Raw genomic sequence first — 20,201 nt, 5'->3', positions numbered from 1 at the left:
ACAGGTGTAGCATCATTGGCCAAAGGCAGCTTACTTTTTGCGGGTCAAGACAGTAGGAAAAGAGAGAGGTGCCTACTTTCAAAGCGTTTTGATACGAGAATCAGGCAGCTAGAATAAATTGGATGTCCATTACAGCCCCAAAGGCAGTTACTTAACTGTTGCTGCTGGTGCAGATATTCCAGATTTTGTAAGCGGTAAAAAAAAAAAAAGCACAGGAGGAAGGTAAAGGGAGACAAATAGTGATGTCAGTCCTAGGGGTAATTGCCTTAGCTTGAATTTTTAAATGGTTTATCCAAATAGTTTGTGGGTTTCTAAATAATGCAATTATGTCAGAAAGAAGAGAAGCATTTGGGGCTGTATGAGCAGGACAGAAGGCAGGCAGGGAATGGAGACCTCAGGGGAAAGGAGACAATCGTTTTACTGTGTGCTCAAGCCATTCCACACCACCCTCAGTAGCCACATTATGAGCCGAAACTGCCACTATGAGCACCAGGAGCCTTTTTAAAAGCTTAAATGCATGACTTTCTGTTCAGAACTGTTGAGACCCTGTTAGAAATCATCATGTGAACATTCTGACACCTGTTTCTTCTCAGTTATATCTTAGGAGGTTGTTACAATCTCTGTGGCGCAGAAGAGCAGCTCGAGGCTGAGATTTTGTTTTCATTTCATTTATTTATTTTTATATATAAAAAAACACAACAAACCAGATTGGAGGGGGAAAGAAGACATGAATACATCCCTGGAGAAGATTCATTACAACTTTTGGATTCTCATGCAAACTTTGATGAACCATAGGTATAATTCCTTTTTAAAAACCAAGAAGCCCTTAATCTCGGGACATGTGAGCTGTGATGCAAACCTGATCCAGTTTAAATGCTAGGCCTCCCCCCACCCCCATAGCAACTCTGAACGTGGCAGATTTTAGAAGGGGTGTGTGAATTCTCATTGCACTCCCAAAGCTAGTTCCCCTCTGGTGAGAAGTCAAGATAGCTTATTAAAAAAACACTATTGCCCTTCACTGTCACCTGAAAGCCATCACCAGCTTTTTGGGAATCATAGCTGAGCAAACTCTCCTTAAAATAGAGCATCCCATGCTTTTCAACAATTTCTGGCTAACACTAATGCCCCCTACCTGGGGACAGGTTAATCCTCCCTTCCAAAGAGGCATTGGGGTAAACGGGAGGCCAACATGGTATCTCCATCCTTTGTTATAGCTCCCATCAACGCTGTCTGTTGGTCGTGCTGATTGAAGCCCCCCGTTGGTAGGCTTCTGCCTACTTCTTACTCCTGTGATCTCTGGGCTTCCACATAGCAAGACCTAGTGGAAAATAGATCAAAGCTAAGGGTTCAAGTGGAGAACCTCTGTATTGGAGATGTTATATACACAGGGGCCAAAGAGTAGAATCCATAGAGATGGGCTATTTGCAGCCCTTTCCTGAAGCTGGGAAGCTCCTGTGAGCAATCAGCTTATTTAGTGTAGTTTATCCATGAACATAAGGACAGAGTTGCTGGCTTGATTCGCAGCACTGAGGGCAGCACCAATGATGGGGAAGAGATGGGCTGTAAAAACGAGGTAGATTATTCAAGGCCTCTCAGTCCAGTTCACAGCCAGGGAAAAGCAGGAAGGAACATGCAATTTTTTTGGGGGGGGGGTCGGGCAGAATACCACCCCCCCCCCAAAAAAAAAGCTCACCGGGAAGCTGAGCTGAAAGGGTGGGTTTTTCTGCTGTTTCCCTTCCAGCGAAATCTGAAGATAGTTCTTTGCCCGAGGTAAAAAGCAAAGAGTGGAACTGACAACATGCTGCTGAAATGAATCAAATCACAAGACAATTAACTCCAGCCGTTTTTTGTTTTGCTTCCTATAGGAGAAATCTGAGGCTTGGGTCGTAAGAGCTGCAATATAAAACTTAGTATGATTTTAACAGTCATAGTTTCTACCCTGAACACTGTTTAAAGCGGTTGTGTGAGAGAACACTCAGCATTAAAACATCTCTGTACCTGGGCCAAGCATGCCACTTAGGAATCTCTGTTCGGTCACCGTATGGCGTCTACTCCAAATACCACATGCTTATAACGGAGCTGTGTAAGACACAGAGCAAGGACACTGAGCTTAAAAAGGAATGTGAGCTCAGGGACTGGATATTACACGGTGGGCCTCATTTGAAAATGATTTTCCAGAGGTGGTCGTAGAAATGCAGGTGAGCAGAATGTCAACCAAAATGGTAACACTTGTGAGTGGTTAATTCCTGAATTCTAAAAATGGGCTTGGATTTGCCCCATGGTCAGGCCAGCATACCACCGACTGTTCATATGCTCAGGTTTGCTGAATCTGCAGACAGAGGAACAAATTTCATCTGCAAAAATGGAAGCTTGTGATGGGGTGGCCTTAGTCACAAAATGAAAAGGGGTCAAGGAGTAGGAGGCAAATATCAACTCCTGTAAAACTGGGAGGAAGGCAGAGCTTGTATAGAGGGACAGGTGCTTCCGTTCTAAGGACAGTGTTTGTGTCAGAATGTAAACTTCCACCTTAAAATGGCCAGTGTCCTCAACTATATACATATATATATATATATATATATATATATATATATATATAGAGAGAGAGAGAGAGAGAGAGAGAGAGAGAGAGAGAGAGAGAAGTTAACTGACTGACAAGAACACACAGAGCCTCCTAGGAAATGATTGTGGGAGGTGGGAGAGGTAAAAAAAAGAGAAAGAAAAAGGGTGACATGAGAACCAGGGTCAGGAGAGGGTCGCAGAAATAAAAGTCAGGATTGTTTGGAGGATGCATCTTGCTTTCCCAGTTGTGCCCTCGCCCCTTATTAGTCCAAACCAAGCTCCAACTCCACTTACTAAGACCTTGAGAGAGTTTACACAGGCCCCAATCCAGAGCAGCTCACCACTCTGCCACAGTGCACCATGGAGGCTTTCTACACTGATTTCTCCAGAGCAGCTCGAGTTATTTCTGCAAATGAAATCATGTCCCATGTGAGCTGGGGTAGCTACTGCTGGAGCAAGCAATAGTAGAAAAAAAGGCCCTCAAAACCCCAGCTCCGTCTGTGTGTGAGTGTAGAAACAGAGCTGCTGGACAAGGGCCTTGAGAGGAAGGAACGTCCCAGTGGAAAACGAGAGAGAGAGAGAGCATGGTGTCAAGTGGCCCCTAAGGGAAGGAGAGCTGTTTGTTCCAGAGGGAGTATACAGGACCCGCAGGGAGGAGGCCGGCCTACACTCGTGGTACCACAACATAGGGCTGGTGGGGGATCAGCTTCTGCCGCTGGTTGCAGTTGTAGATCCAGCGGGGGCGCACAAAGGAAAGGTTGGCATTCTCGTTCAGAGCCTGCAACAGAAAGGAGAAAATGCTGGCACTTGGAAGGTGCCTGGCTCCACCCCAAAAGGCGGAGCCAGTTCATCCTGATGCAATGCCTAACTGTTGTGGACTAGCACAAGCATTTAAATGAGGTAGCCCAGGTTCAGATTTTATCTCGGTTACAAAGCAAGAGAAAGTGGGGTGTCGTGGTTAGAACAAGGTTTCCCCACTCCTGTCTGACACTTTAATTCCCTACTGAAGCACAGAGCTTGCTGGTGACTTTGGACTAGTCTCAGATGGGCAGGGTACAAGTAAAATTAAAACAACAAACATGAACAAGAAGCATTATTCTTTAACCTCAGCCCCAACCTCTACAGCAATGTAACATTAAACATGTGGGACTACCTTACTGGGTCATTGTAAGGATGCTGAAAAGCTCTTGAAGCATTTTGAAAGCATAAAAACGCTAAAAAGTGCTACTATGATCATCTGTTTCTGCCACAGTTGCCTTTGGAACCGGCACCCTGTGTTTATCTCCATCCGTTATCTATGGGGCCACCTGAAAAGTGTGTCATGGCTTACGGATGACTGGGCTAGACCAATGCAGTCTTACACAGCTGGAAAGATGAGCTCACCTCCTCAAACGTGTCATCCCACTCTTGAGCCGTGATCACATAATTGACTCGCTCATTCATATAATCCTCCACTTCCCTGCAAGCGGAAGAGAAGCATTCCCCTTACAATAATTTACAGGCACCTTTTCCTCCTCCCCTTAAGAGCAGAAAGAAGTGATAGTGAAATACACTTGAGATTGCAGAATTGGCACAAATGGCTGGTTCGCATGACATACTAAGCCAAGCTGGCTCACCCTCCAGATGTTTCGGTGCACTGGCTGGGGCTGATGAGAGTTGTGGTCCAAAACCTCTAGATGGGTGTGGGATGCCAGGTTGGCAAAGGTTGTACTAAGCCAAACTTGAACACATGGGTTCCTAGGGTGCCTTGCACCCACTTTGCTCCTTCTCCCAGGTCATCTTTGCTGCCACACCAAACTAGGCAAGGTTTGGTTTAGCATGGCCTCTGAACCAGGACTTGTGGCTAAAATCTCCCTCAATTAGCTGCACGCTGCAGCCAAGATTTGTTCTAAATCCAACATCGCATGGGCGTCCTCTCACCAAAAAAGGAAAGTAGTAGATTGTATCCAGACCCACAGAAATTAATGGATATGACTGACTTAATTTCAATGGATCTACTCTGAGTAGTATTTTTAAATGGATTGATAAGTTTGTATGCAAGTATACCATGCTAAATGTTAGTTTATTGTTTGAATTGTGCTTTTTAAATTTTAGCTGACCCAGACATAATGAGTATGATATATTCAAAGCATGTTAGGCAAGACTGAAGGAGTGGACAGTCAAGACTTTACGTAGTTTCTGGTTCCTCTCTTCCTAGAGAAGCATCATTATAGAAAAATATGGAGCTGTGTTTCAAAATTTGGTGGCTAAACTCGACTGTCTTTGGTGGGGAATTTGGATTTCCATGGTCTTTGTTCTTCACCATACACAGCTTACACTCTTTTGGGGGCTGCCTCTGATGACAACATGCATTCAGCACGCCACTTGGGCCACAGCAGGCACCTACTACAATGCCACCACAGCAAAACTCACCCGTTAAAAGCCACAATGTAACGGTTCAAGAGGCGTCGCTCTTGGGAAGGGAATTCGCCATAAAGGAAGAAGTGCTTGCCCACAAATAAATCTGGCAAAGACAGAGAAGCTGAATGAAGACTTGAAACCCCAAACTCGCCCCATAAATGAACCACATAATTTCCAAGCATTGTGTCTATTTATGCAGTTCAAGACTAGAGGGTTGCATCTAATTAATTTCAATGGGTCTACTCTGAGTATAGTAACATTGGATGCAAACCAGGAGCTCTCAGGTCCTAGTCTCATGTATACCAGCATGGAAAGAAACAGCATGGTTGCATCTCATCTCCTGACTTCATTTTCCCAGTCTCTCCTTGCCTTTAGAAGTCATGAGGCCTCCTTAGCAGAGAAGGGAGAAAGATGGGGCTGCCCACCAGTAACTTGCTCCTAAAAACTTATCATTAAATAATTTGCACTAAATAAGCCTCAATATATCTTGGCGGTGGGGATAACCCACAGCTTAACAAAAGCTACCACTCTGGTGAAAAGAAAAGGTCATCTTTAACATTTTCTTTTTAACTTCATAGAATCATAGAGCTGGAAGAGACCACAGGGGCCATCCAGTCCAACCCCCTGCCAAGCAGGAAACACCATCAAAGCCTTTTATAGGAATACTCAAACGTGTAAGAAGAGCCCTGCTGGATCAGGGTAAGTCAAGCATCCTGTTCTCAAAGTGAAACCCTCAAGCACAGGACCAACACGTGGTAGCACTCTCTCCCTCTGTAGTTTCTAGCAACTGGTATTCAGAAAAATTTCTGCCTCTCACTGAGGCTAGTGGCCATTGGTAGCTTTCTCCTCCACAAATTGGTCCAATAATCTTTTAAAGCTATCCAAACTGGTGGCCTCCTGTGGCAGTGAGTTCCATAGTTTTAACTACGCACTGCATAAAGAGCAAACAAAATAGCTGCTCTGGTCAGACCTCACCTGGAGTACTGTGTCCAGTTCTGGGCACCACAGTTCAAGGATACTGACAAGCTGGAAGGCAGTACTCCAGGTGAGGTCTGACCAGAGGAGGGCAACCAAAATGGTCAAAGGGCTGGAAACGATGCCTTATGAGGAACGGCTTAGGGAGCTGGGTATGTTTAGCCTGGAGAAGAGAAGGTTAAGGGGTCATATGATAGCCATGTTCAAATATATAAAAGGATGTCATATAGAGGAGGGTGAAAGGTTGTTTTCTGCTGCTCCAGAGAAGCGGACACGGAGCAATGGATTCAAACTACAAGAAAGAAGATTCCACCTAAACATTAGGAAGAACTTCCTGACAGTAAGAGCTGTTTGACAGTGGAATTTGCTGCCAAGAAGTGTGGTGGAGTCTCCTTCTTTGGAGGTCTTTAAGCAGAGGCTTGACAGCCACATGTCAAGAATGCTTTGATGGTGTTTCCTGCTTGGCAGGGGCTTTGACTGGATGGCCCTTGTGGTCTCTTCCAACTCTATGATTCTATGATTCTATGCACAAGATGAATGAGTCACTCTCAGCCCCAATGAGTAATTCATCCCCGTGGGTTAAACAACAAAAGCTTTAGCTGACCAATCAGATCTAAGCTCACAGTCCTCACATCCCATCAGTCCTGACATACCTGGTAGCTCTGGGATGGGCTGATCTGGCTCCTCTTTTTCTTCAACATCTGTATTCTCATCTGTGGAGCCGCCGTACGGATCATCATCTGGCTCCGGGACCACCCTCCGCCCCCCTTGTTGCTTTTTGCGGTGCTCCTCTTCCACTCTAAAGCCGAGGAAAATGGAAATATGTTGGCACAAAGGACCTGATATCCCCGCCCTACCATCAGCATCATGCTTCTAGTCCTCAAGGACAAAAATGCACATTGGCCATTACAATTGAAGGCTTTGAAATCAGGAAACATCTGTGCAAACGACTTTCACTAAGGGGATGGAGCCTCTCCCCTTTAAACCACAGCTTCAAGTCCTGTTCCACCAATTTCTAACCATCTTCTCCTATATTTGCTTACTGGCTGGCATCATAGGTAAAGGTAAAGGGACCCCGACCATTAGATCCAGACAGTTTTTCCGGGTCATGTGGCCAGCATGATTAAGCCACTTCTGGCGAACCAGAGCAGCACACAGAAACGCCATTTACTGTACCTTCCTGCCGGAGTGGTACCTATTTATCTACTTGCACTGCATGCTTTCGAACTGCTAGGTTGGCAGGAGTTGGGACTGAGCAACGGGAGCTCACCTCATCACGGGGATTCGAACCGCCGACCTTCTGATCGGCAAGCCCTAGGCTCTGTGGTTTAACCCACAGCGTCACCAACGTCTCTGGCATCATAGGTACCCAGCCACTATTCCAACCCCTTTAAAACACAAAATCCTTCTTCCATCCCTGAGGGCATGGCTTACAAAAGAACCATTCACTTGACTAACCTCCTCAGCTCATCGTCGGTGTCACCAGAGCCCTCATCTCCATTGTCTCGAGCACCTGAGGTTTTTTTGGGGGGGGGCGGGGGCGGGGAGGGGGGTAGAGGAGAGAGAAAATTAGTACAGGGCCACTACTGTGCCATTACATTTGAATGGGCAGATTAATGCAGCCCTTGACTCACAACCCAGGAGCACTGCCTGCTCCTTCCAGCTCCTTCGTAGCTGCCAGGGATATGGTGTTTCCTTACAGCAGGCATCCCCAAACTGCGGCCCTCCAGATGTTTTGGCCTACAACTCCCATGATTCCTAGCTAACAGGACCAGTGGTCAGGGATGATGGGAATTGTAGTCCAAAACATCTGGAGGGCCGAAGTTTGGGGATGCCTGCCTTACAGCATTGCACAAAAACCTGAAAGACAGGTGAGCAAGTGGCAATGGGAAGCAAAGAATCAGAGGCTCGGTGGCTCAGCAAGGGAACACTCAAAAGGCCTGCTGGGGTCCAGAGATAAGACCCACAGCTCAGACAGCTCAGTTGGTTAGTGTGTGGTTGTGATAATGCCTAGGTTGCGGTTTGATCCCTGGATGGAACAGCTGTATATTCCTGCATTGCCTTGCAGTGTGTTGGGCTCAGTTTGGCAGGTATGGGAAGAGGCGGCCCTTCAACTGTCAGGGCCCAAAGTAATTAGAGCTTTATATCCTCGTCAGCACCTTGAATTGGGCCTGGTATACACAGATAAAAAGGTTTATTAAATTGCCTAGTAACTTGAGCTTCATGTAGTGGAATTGATCAGCAGAAGGTTCATGATTGCTCCTTTAATCATAATCATTTCATGGATTTCATTACCCTTGGGTGCAAAAAATGCAGGGAGAGGGTAGCCATCACATTCGTGCCCCATTTGTGAGCCTTCCAAGGGGCACCTCTCTGGCTGCTGGTGGAAATAGGATGCTCAGTGAGAAGGACCTTTAGACCAGGCATCCCCAAACTTCGGCCCTCCAGATGTTTTGGACTACAATTCCCATCATCCCTGACCACGGGTCCTCTTACCTAGGGATCATGGGAGTTGTAGGTCAAAACATCTGGAGGGCCACAGTTTGGGGATGCCTGCTTTAGACTGATCCCACAAGGCGGTTCTTACAGGAAGATAAAGCAGGAGTGGGAGTATAAAAGTGAGCTCTTTTGCTCCAACATGCAGGTAGAACCAGGGCTTCTCAGACCTACCCCTGGGATCCTCGTCGCTGCTGGATGCTCCAGAGTCAGCTGCTGGGGCCCGCGAGTTGTTATGGATGCCACTGCTCCGAGAGGTAGCGGGCTCTTCCTCTTCTTCAGAGGATGCCCTCTTCGGTGCCATCGGTACAGCTTTGGGACTGGCAAGGGTCTTGGGCTTGTGGTTGGAGCTGGGCACGTCAGCTCTCTGTCAAATAAAAGCAGTGCTCACGTCACAGCAGTTCTCCCCTTCAATCTCACAAAGGAGGGGATGCCTGCAATCTTATCCTTTATTAAAAACGTATAAAGCACATAGAATTTTAAATGCATTGCCCAGTTAACCAGGGAGCATTGTCTTCTCAGTTAATTTAAAAAGCTTTTTGAACAACAGAGACAAGTGACCTGCTTCAACTCAAAGTAAAAACCATGACACTTTGTGGGGGACGTTTTATTCTCTAAAAGCTCAGTTTTGTTTCAAAAAATACATAAGGTTGTCCCCCCCCGCCCGGTCCAGTATGTTAACACTGGGAGGGACAAAAAAAAAAAGCCCCCTAAAGGCAAAACAATCAAGAGACTTTGGGGATATATTCTTTGTTACAGATAGAAAATTGTAACCATGAAGTGGCTCAAATATCAAACACTGTTTACTACTATACAGGTGACAATATCCTAGACAGAATGGCAATGTAGATTTACTTCTGTGTAAAGTATGCAATGAGAAGTAAGCACAGAGTTTGATTTTACCCCATTTCATTGGAAGAACCTTATAGGAAGGACCCTACTTTTCAATCACAGTGTGTGTGCAGACATACATTCCTGATCTTTAAGTGCCAGTGAGGCGAACTCCTCTCAGGACAAAAGCAGTCTGCCAGAGCTGCACCTATTCCATATGAACCGAGGTGCTCTATTACCTGCGGATGTGCAAGGGGTTTGTGGTGTCGGGCAGGAGTCTCTTCGTCGCTCTCCTCCTCCTGCTCACTGCTGGAAGATTCTGGGCTTACCATCAGGTAGCTGGCAAAAGGAACACACCCGTTGCAAACCCAGATGTAGCTGAAACCAAACCACCCATCCCAATACAGTGGGGACTCTCTCGATTTTGTTGGACTCTAACTCCCACCAGCCACAGCTACCAGTGGATGACAGGAGACTGGAGTTCTGCCACCACAGGTTCCCCATCTCTGCAATGCTGCAAGGATCCTCGACAGAGCGACCCTTTAGGCTCAGCCCCCGCCCGCCAACTCACCGCTTGCAGGGAAGGCACCGCTTTGTGCGGTAACAGTCCAGGACCCACTCCTTGCGCACAATCGTGCCCCCGAGCCCTTTCACTTGGCTGAACTTGGGCGTGTTGGCAAAGGCACAGCTGGAAGGGGAGAGAACACAGCAGGGCACTCAGAGCACAGCAACATGTCACTCTCTACTAACCAGCGCCAAGAGCAGAAGAGCTGGTGGAAAGCACAACCATTATAAACCAGTCGCTTCAAAAGGCAGATTGTTGTGGTGGAAACTGGAATTAGTTCTAATGCACTCAGCTGCAACTTTAACCCTTGAGCAGACCAGCACAGGATCAGGCTGTACTTCTACATAGTTCCCTGTTGGTTAGCAGCCCTAGTTTACTGGAGCTACCCTGCAACCACCTATAGCAGCCAGCATTATTAACCCGATGCCTGGAGATGTGTTGGACAGCAACTCCCATCACTCCCAGCCATGGTTGTGAGGCCTGGAGACGGATGGAAGTTGTAGTAAGAAAAAAATCTAGGTTACCAGGTTGATGCAGGCTGGTGTCTAGCATATTTCCCATATGTACAAAATGTAGAATAATACTTCTATTTTTTTTAAAAAAAAATCTGGGATTAATAGATAGGTAATTTATTACGGTCGGAGACCAGTGGGATTAATATTATTGTGCTACTTATTTTAACGGGCCTGTGTTAAAAATCACATGTGCAATGCTGATTTGCAAATTGTTTAGCTTGTTGCTATTGCATTTTTATGGTGTGTAAGATGCCCAAGCTTCCTTTTGTAGGCTGTATTAAAAAAGGCGGCAGCCTGTGACAGCAGGGGAACTCTCTCCTGCTACCCCATTTCCAAGACCTGGCAAAATCTGATCTTTTGGGAGGTGAGGTGCAGGGAAAGAAGTAGTTGCATGTTTTTATGTACTTCTCGTACCAAAGACTTGTTATGTTTCTGGTAAAACAGCAAGTCGTCAAGATATAAACCAATGTCTGGTTGAAGCCTTCGGGACTGTACAGTCTTAAAAAATCTAGGGGTTGGGTAGAGAGAAACAAAGTTTTAGAAGGCACAGGGAGATCCAGTGGTTTGCAGGACACCTACATGAGGTGAGTGCTGTCAGGGGTCCAGTCTGGTCGGTACTTTGCACCCATCTCTAGGGCTTTGTCCCGCAGCTCAGAGCGGAATGGGTTCTGGAAGCCGCTCAACACGAACACAGTTCCCTGCAGGAGACGCTGGAAAGGCACGTCTGCTGTCCCCTCTGAAGACTGAGTTTGCGGAGGCTTTTTGGAAGGTGGCGTCTTTGGGGAAGGAAGTGCTGAAGGAGAAGCTGGTAAATTTGGGGAGGGGGGAGGAGAGCAAATCAAAGTTATTTAGGAGGAAGAGGAGATGCACAGATCTGTAGCCATTCTTCTGTACGAGTCGATCAAAATGTGATGCTGAACAAGCTGTGTTCCTAACTCCTGTTCAAATAGTTGCTGGAAGTGGGTGCTGCATGGAATATTGAAGTATAAGCAGCATATGGCAACCTGCTATCTCAACATTATTATTTTTAAATAGCTAAGTTTCTAGTCCTTATGGCTGTGAAAGCATCCAGGCAACAGCTGGTACTGCTGGACATCAGAAGAGCTTTTGGGAGGGGGTGGGGAACAAAAAAGTACTTCCAGCAGTTAAGAACTTCAGTCTCTTCTGTAGTATCAAGATCAGCTGCAGAACAGATAAGGTATGCAGTTGTCAGTGACCAGCCATGTAAAACCTTGATAGAACTATCTTCCAAAAGCCTGGACAAACAAAAAAAATCCTTAACTTTTCTCAAGAATGCAGTAAAAAAGGCAGATTATCTGATTTCTCTAGGGAGGGAATTCCATAGCTGGAATGCTACCACTAATAATGAGCATGGGCATATTAAAGAGTCAGGATGCAACCCCATGCACACTTTATAAGAAGCAATGTGGAAGGATTTAACTGCTGAGTAAATGTGTTAAGATCTGCACTGCAAAGTTACTTATCAACGAAAGTAACTTACAGTAACCCCGAGTTTAGCCTCCAACTTCTCCCAGCGTAAGAGGACTCCCAAGGCCCATTTTCAAAATGCAGCCCCCACATACACACCTTTGAGTTTCTTGGAGGCTGGCTGTGCAGGGCGGGGAGTATCTGGGTGGGGTTTACTGGCTGTAGACGAGACACCAGAATTTCTCTTGCTGAATTCAAACTTCCTCTTGACCGGCGTGGGCTCCTGTGAGCAGAAGGAAACATGCAGTGCAAAACTATGCAGGCCGACGAAAAGGTAAGACGCCCAAAGGCCACAGGGACTTACTTATGGTATAAGAAGGCAACCTGTGGCTTTCCACATGTTGTTGGGCTCGCAACTCCCATTAACCTCATGCAGCATGACCAGTGGCCAGGGATGATGAGAGCTTTAGTCTAACAACCACCTAGAGAGGAAATGCAGTGGATCATGGGATGGGACTTGTATACTTCAGGGGTTGACTTGCTCCTGGTTTGTTTGGTTTTTAAATTACAGCAGCTCCACATATAGAGATGTAGCAAGGGAAGCATTCCCCCCCCCCCCAGTCCATCTTCACTGGCAGGAAAAAAACTGCAGTTGCTGAATTTCTGCATGTCAGACAGTGGTTAAATTAACAGTAGGGCTGGTGCTGTGTAGTTGGAAGGGATCCTCAGGGGTCATCTAGTCCAACACTCTGCAACACAGGAATTTCAACTAAAGCATCCATGACAGATGGTCATCCAACCTCTGCTAAAAAACCTCCAAGGAAGGAGAAACCACAAACTCCCGAGGGAGTCTGTTCCGCTGTCAAACAGCTCTTACTGTCTGAAAGCTCTGCCTGGTGTTCAGTCGGCATCTCCTTTCTGGTAACTTGAAGCCATTGGTTCGTGTCCTACCCTCCAGAGCAGGAGAAAACAAGCTTGCTCCTAGTCCTTGGTTCAGATCGTGCATCTGCACTGAACCCACTAGGTAGCCTTAGCTAAGCCGTCTCTCTTTGGCAAACAGTCTACCGACAGGACTAAGTGTAAAAATGAGCTTGGCTAATCCTCCATCCAAGCACACATATTGGTGGCCTTAAACTGGGGTCATAAAATACCAACTTCTAGTATCACAGAATCACAGCTGGGGACATGCCGGTAAAGGTAAAGGGACCCCTGACCATTAGGTCCAGTCGTGACTGACTCTGGGGTTGCGGCGCTCATCTCGCATTATTGGCCAAGGGAGCCGGTGTACAGCTTCCAGGTCATGTGGCCAGCATGACAAAGCCGCTTCTGGCAAACCAGAGCAGCACACGGAAATGCCGTTTACCTTCCCGCTTGGAGCGGTACCTATTTATCTACTTGCACTTTGATGTGCTTTTTTGAACTGCTAGGTGGGCAGGAGCTGGGACCGAGCAACGGGAGCTCACCCTGTCGCAGGGATTTGAACCACTGACCTTCTGATCAGCAAGCCCTAGGCTGTGGTTTAACCCACAGAGCCACCTGCGTCCCTTGTTGCGTCCCTTCCGCATCACAGAATCACAGCTGGGGACATGTAGGAGATGCCATAAAAAGAATATTGTTTTTTGATGGATAAATTTGAGGGTACACAAAAATAAAACAAAAAACCTTTTCAGCATCACAATAAGCAATTTATAGGAGCAGTCAGTAAAAAGTTTTCAAATAAGTTTTAAAACATATTTTCATTTTTAAAAATGGGGAAAATTGGAATCTTGGAGGAGAATTAAAAAACCCTCTTGGAGGGTCTGCACACAGCTCTTAGCCTTAAGTCTTAGTGTCTCAACTGCTGTGCAGGGGATAATAATAATATCAACTTTCCTTAAAGCAGGGGTAGGGAGCCAGTTGCCCTCCCCATGTTCCTGAACTCCAACTCACATCATCCAACCATGTTGGCTGAAGCTGACGGAAGCTGTAGTCTGATAAACATCTGGAGGGTCACATATTCCCCCCATCTGCTTTAAAAGGTTGCTGTAAAGGTTACAACTAGATAACGAACATGAAGCAGTTTGAACACACAAAAGTTCTATAGAACTATTAATCAGAGCATAGGTAGTTAAAACAATAAAGGAACACCTGGCAGCCCTACTTTAGGCTAACATGCAAGGATAAAGTTTGGAACCCAACCCATTCACCCAGAAATCAGCTTTTAACCTTGGGAGAGGCTTTTGTGGTGGGTTTTTCGGTGGCTGATGGCGAAGGATCGGGGGAACTGGACACGCTGGTTTGCAATGAGGCAGCGGCGTAACTGGGCGAGGGCTGGTTGTTCTGAGAGGCTGCAACAACAGTAATGAATAATCATTCTCAATGTGTTAAGAAATGCAGTGCTGATGCTATGAAGTGTGCATTTGGTTTGTTTGTTTGTTTGTTAAAGAATGCTTTTTCAGGGATGGCACGAAAAACCTTTGTCGTCACAGCATTACAGTGGGAGCACACATGTGAATGTCTCTGGTTCAACAGAGAGCCAAGGGAAAAGCCACTTCTTGTCCCCACCAACACAAACTCGCCTAAGACTCTCCTTGCTAATGGCTATTAGTAACAATGGGTAAATGGAACCTCCATGTTCGGTGGCATAATATTAATATTATTATTATTAATAATAATATAGATACCCCACCCACCTCACTGGAAATATGTGTTTATAATGTCGACGACGGATGGTATCCCTTAAATTAATGTATGTTTCTGATAAGATTTTTTGTTGAATATTCTTATTTTTTCTTTCTTTTTTATTATTGCCATTTCCTTTTTTCTTATCCTTTTTTCTTTTCTTTTTTTCTGTTTTCTTTTTTTATAACGGATTAATATGTTTCAATGTGTAGCTTTTATTGTGCAAATAAAGCTTATTAAAAATATATTAATTACTCTTAGAAATAAATGAATAAAAGAAAAGAAAAGAAAAAGAAACGCCACCTCCTGGCCCCACCGACACAAACTTCGTTAAGACTCTCCTTCGTAATGGCTATTAGTAATCATGGGTAAATGGAACCTCCAAGTTCAGTGGCAGTATAATAATAATAATAATAATAATAATAATAATAATAATAATAATATTGATAACGCACCCATCTGGCTGGGTTTCCCCAGCCACTCTGGGTGGCCTACAGCGCATAAAAAATTATAAAACATCAAACATTAAAAACTTCCCGAAACAGGGCTGCCTTCTGTTGTCTTCTAAAAGTCAGGTAGTTGTTTATTTCCTTGACATCTGACGGGAGGACGTTCCACAGGGCGGGCGCCACTACTGAGAAGACTCTCTCTGCCTGGTTCCCTGTAACTACATTTCACACACTGAGGGAACCGCCAGAAGGCCCTCGGAGCTGAACCTCAGCGTCCAGGCTGAACAATGGGTGCGGAGATGCTCCTTCAGGTATACTGGGCCGAGGCCATTTAGGGCTTTCGGATACCATTCAATACAAGATCCCAAGGAGCAATGTTGAGAGAGTGCTGTAGCTTTCATGCCTTTCGTGTGAGCATCTCAAAGGCATCTTGTCGGCAACTGAGGGAAACAGAAAACTGGATGCAATGGACCCATGGCTTGACCTAGTAACCCTCATTAAGGGTTTGCCAGCTGGAAGCAATATACCAAGCGTAGGGCCTTCTCTGGCCTCAGAACCACTGACCCTGAGTGGTTTTGAGCAACTGATCTCTGATGATGTTTATTCCTTATCTGGATGGAGGTTAGAGAGGAGTGTGTGCGGAAACTAGCTTACTGTACAAAGACAGCACTTACATTGAGGGCCCTGCCCTCTTTTGCCCCTGGGCCTCGAACATCTGCCCAGACGGAAAATGCAGCCCTTGAGTTGGAAATAGTTTCCCACCTAGGCTATAGCTACTGTGGCTACCTTTAGGTGGAGAGACGAGGGGTTTGCTGGCACGGCTGAAGAAAAGCGCCCCGGGCTTCAGGGAGTCGTTGTCGTCTTCCTTGACCTTGAACTGCCCCAGCTTGGTGAGCTTCTGAATACACAGAGCAGGAAGGAGAGAGAGAGGGTTTCAAATCAGCCAAGGAGTGGCAGCAAAAGAGGGGACAACATTCTGGTCACTGGAGCACTCACCGGAGAAGCAGTTTTGGAATGAATCTCGTCATTTTCTGGAGGAGAGTGGAATCTCACAAAGGAAAGGCCATAAGTCAAGGACTGAGAAAAGCAAGAAACTCGAGTAAAGGAGTCAGGTTTATCAATCAGGCAGTCCCAAGCACTTGTCGGCCCCTCCTCCCAGGCGGCACCTCTCTCTTATCATCATCACACACTCCTCAGGGACCAAAGACATCTCAGTTAACAGACTTACTGGTATGGTAGGCATACATCAGACTGACACCACTTACTAGGAATTGCTCCCCTTGTAAACAATCACCCTGATAAACAGCTGATACTATATTTTTTGTGCCAAGAATATGCACAACTCTGGAGTTTACATGTTCTTTTGCTGGAGGTTAGCCCAATTAATGCTGTTATGCACTTACTTGGGAGTAAGTTCCACAACTCATCGGAATTTCAGAGTAGACAAAAATAGGAATATGCTCAAAATAATATCTCTATACAAGAATTTAGTTATTTCCATCCCACGTTAATGTTCCCTGATTTCACCTCATTCTAGATGGGGAACCCATAGTTTTACTACCTAAAGCAGTTAAAAAATTGCATCCTCTGTTCACCAGATTAGTAGAGATGCTAGCCACCAGCCTTTTCATGCTGCTGTTGCTGTTATTATTTTTGGCATTTGTACAACACTCCATAATATAAATGTTCTTTGGGCAGTTACAATAACCATTTCTATTGCAGAATGCAAAGTACTTTACCCTTTCTCAGCTTCAAACCACTCCTGTAATACTGGCCAGAATGAAACCCATTTCACAGATGGGCAATGGAGGGAGATGGTAACTAACCCGTGACTGGCTAGCACAGCCTTCACCAACCTGGTACTCTGCAGGCATTTCATACTACAACTCCTATCAGCTCTGGTCAACATGGCTGTGCTGGCTAGAACAGCGTGTTGTAATCCTAAATAGCTGGAGACTATCAGGCTAATGAAGGCAGGCCTAGTAAGTCTCTTACCAAACTGAGAAACAAAGGCAGGAACTCAAGCCTGACACTGGCCAGCATCCCTTATATCCTGTATCATTTGTACTTCCTCACAAACCTTGGTATAGGGCTGGGTACAGATGATTTTCACCCGGTCCCACTTTCTCTCAGCTGTGGCCTTCACAAGCTTATCTGGTCCAAACATACGAACCCTGTTGAGGTTGGTGCCGCTCTTGCTCTCCGAGGGGGACATGAAGGAGGATGTGACCAGCAGAACCTGAGGTAAGAGGAAAAGGACTGGGGTGGAGGTCAGGGTGCACTGCAGGCTTAAAGGGATTGCATTTTAGCCTATAACTTGACATATGCCAGCCTAATAGGATTAAAATATGGGTTCACGGAGGTAGGAGGTGTGGGGGGGGGATGGGACTAGAGAGGAACATTGGGTCATATTTATGGCTTCTGATGAAAACTACCAAATGCACAATATACAGGGTGCTCCTCTACCCCCCTGCCCCTCCATGTCTCTATGGCACGTTCTTTGACTTGTCTAACATTGTTTGTTTTGCATGTGGCTGCATTCAAGTTGCAGCTAGCCTATGCTGCTGGACTGCCACTCATGTGTTACTCTGGACCCCACTCCCACTATCTCTAGGTTTGGGCTTTCTTTAACTAGGTTTAAGTGCCACTTCCAGCCTCTGTGAAATGGACCCCCATTAGTAGACTGCTTCAACCCCACAGACTAGGAAAATAGTAGGGGGGGATATGTTCTGCACCAAATGAAACAGCCCAAACAAATTGCAAGAAGGACACAACTCTGATCCTGCAAAAAACAGCTTGCTCTCAGGTTGGGTGAGGAACGAGGCTCTTCCAGTCTCTCACACACAGGCACTCACTCACCTCATAGTTCTGCTCGCTGGAGGAGGCAGAGCTGCCAGCCAATACTTCAACAAATGCGGAGCCTTCATTGCCAATGTCAATGCTGTGAATCTGCTCCTCTTTCTCAAACTGTGGGGAGACACAACAGCTTCAGCCAACGGTTAAGGAACACACAGAAATGTTGTCTCAGCCCAAGCTTCTAAAGTTTCTGACAAATTGAACAGTGTCCCATTCATGCATGATTGCCGATATGTATGCATGCACACACACACACTCACTTCATACCAAATCAAATCTTATACCAGCCTTCCCCAACCCGGTGCCCTTCGGATGTTTTGAGAGTTCATTAATTTCAGCCAGCAGAGCTGTGCTAGCTAAGGCTGATGGGAGTTCTAGTCCAAAGCATCTGGAAGACACAGGGTTGGGGGGAGGCTGTCTTATACCAGAGAACTGTCAGAAGACATCTGAAGGCAGCCCTGTTCAGGGAAGTTTTTAATCTGTGACACGTTAATGTATTTTAAATCTTTCTTGGAAGCCACCCAGAGCGGCTGGGGAAACCCAGCCAGATGGACGGGATACAAATAATAAATTATTATTACTCTGACTGGCAGTGACTCTCCAAGCTCTCACACAGAATCCTTCTCTTCCCAGCCCTGGTGCCCAAGGTCCTTCTAGCCACAGAGAATAGGGTTTGAACTTGGAACCTGCAGCATGCAAACAATGTGCCCTACCAAAGGGCTTTGTCTTTCTCACTGAATTCCTGTTATGCTTTTTGTTGTGGGAAATATGGGGGGGGGGTGTCAACCACTGGTGGTCACAATGCACAGCTGCTGGGCTGCATTCAGACTTCTGACTGCAAGTGATCCACCAAGCTATGACATAAAGATGAGATGCTAATCTGCTGCCTGGTTTTGGAGTTGACCTCTCAAGATCCCAGCTCACAGACTGGGACAGATGGGTGGCAAAAGCAGCTTAATGGGAAGTATGGACATGAAGACCTGGCAGCCTATTGAGCACACCCAAGCCAACACAGTACCATTTTTGAAGCAATGCAACCACAGTAAGCCAAATGCCAATAGCAAACCTAGCCAAACCTAAGTCAAGTTGCAACTAAACACATGCATGAGGTTTGTTATCTGCCAATGCTACAAATATTGCCAGTTCCCACAGTACGCTTTCCTCTCCACAGCCACAAATTTGCCTGCAATCACTTGGAGACACAATAGCACAAATCAGGCTGTATGGACATATTTCCACCAGCAAGCTCCATCATCATGCCAACATCCTGTCCATCTGTCACTCTCTACAAAATCAAGACAGCTGTTATGTATGCCTACAACCTGATTCAGTTTAGCTTCCTTCCAAGCAAGGAATTTGCGTAGCCAAGAAAGAACTGCAGCTGTTTAAGTACATGAGAAACTAATTATGCAAGCCAATCCCAGGTATTTTGGCCCCAAAGAAATTGCATCACAGGCTTCTCACTCCAATTACACTCCTAACAAAGTGCAGGTGGGGGAGTTGAGGCAGATTTCAAATGCTCAGGAGGTTAACAAAAACTCACCTGTAGTATGGCAGAGATGTGCTTCTCCCCAGCCTGTGCGGCCTTCCACTTGCGATAGGTGTCGGCCTTAAGCAGGTTCTCAGCACAGTGCGTCTGGAGGGGGGGGGGGCCGTGAGAAGAGAGATGAGATGGGAAGAGTCAAAAAAGAAGGGGCAGGAAAGAATCCCTCAACCAGAGCAGGTATTACTTGCCCACATCATCTGCATTGTGATTTCTTCAGCTGCATACACACTGTACATTTAAAACACAATCCGCTCCTCTCACTCCCAAAAATCCTACAAACTGTATAATCTGCACCACACGGAGCTACAATTCCCAGGACAAACTACGGCTCCCAGGACCCTTGGATGTCCGTATGTGTGCTTTACATGTATGGTGTGTACACAGCTGTTCTCCCCATCACTCCCCACCCCTCCACTAGAACTGTAGTTTGCCTCACACAGTGCTACAATTCCCAGCACCCTGCACAAGCTACAGCCCCCAGGACTCTTGGGTGTGTGCTTTAAATATATGGTGTGTTGTCCTCCCCATCACTCCCCAGCCCATCACTTCACCCTACATATGACATCACCCAATAATCTCCTCTGGTCTCCTATCCCTTAATTTATCACCCACCTCTCTTCCTCCCCCTTGGAATGGGCTCTTCCAGGCTCCACCAATCAAAAACCAACTCCCCCCGACCACCCCCACCCTAGATATGAGTGGTTGCGCCCAACCGGCTAGGGGAAATAACGGAACCTCCCTCCCCTCCCTCGGCCACGGAGCGCCCTCTTAAGAAAGGCGGCCGCGACCTCGCCCTACACCTTCGCCCGCACCGGGTCGGAACTACTGGCAGACACCACATGTCGGATCGCGATCTCCGGCATCTCCCCGCCACTTTCTGTCACCACCGTGACCCGGTAGCAAAACTCCCCTTGCCGGCC

At 46.4% G+C, this 20,201-nt stretch overlaps 1 protein-coding gene across 1 annotated transcript; it reads right to left on the bottom strand.

Annotated features, from left to right (window-relative positions):
- Window positions 1–4: 4 nt before the first annotated feature.
- XRCC1 (X-ray repair cross complementing 1) lies at window positions 5–20,196 on the bottom strand. Its single transcript, XM_035118105.2, has 17 exons — window positions 20,094–20,196; window positions 19,279–19,371; window positions 17,739–17,846; window positions 16,960–17,118; window positions 15,876–15,956; window positions 15,666–15,777; window positions 13,975–14,096; window positions 11,929–12,052; window positions 10,921–11,146; window positions 9,833–9,949; window positions 9,501–9,600; window positions 8,605–8,797; window positions 7,393–7,447; window positions 6,588–6,733; window positions 4,972–5,062; window positions 3,943–4,018; window positions 5–3,337 (listed from the first exon to the last, which is right to left on the bottom strand). Exons 1-17 carry the CDS (start codon window positions 20,142–20,144, stop codon window positions 3,224–3,226), a joined length of 1,968 nt encoding a protein of 655 aa, XP_034973996.2. The 5' UTR covers window positions 20,145–20,196; the 3' UTR covers window positions 5–3,223.
- Between the last annotated feature and the right edge of the window lie 5 nt (window positions 20,197–20,201).

This window comes from Zootoca vivipara, chromosome 6, assembly GCF_963506605.1.
Source record: "Zootoca vivipara chromosome 6, rZooViv1.1, whole genome shotgun sequence".
Lineage (NCBI taxonomy): Eukaryota > Metazoa > Chordata > Lepidosauria > Squamata > Lacertidae > Zootoca > Zootoca vivipara.
Note: the sequence above shows the minus strand (reverse complement) of the source record. Positions and strands in the feature narration are given on the sequence as shown.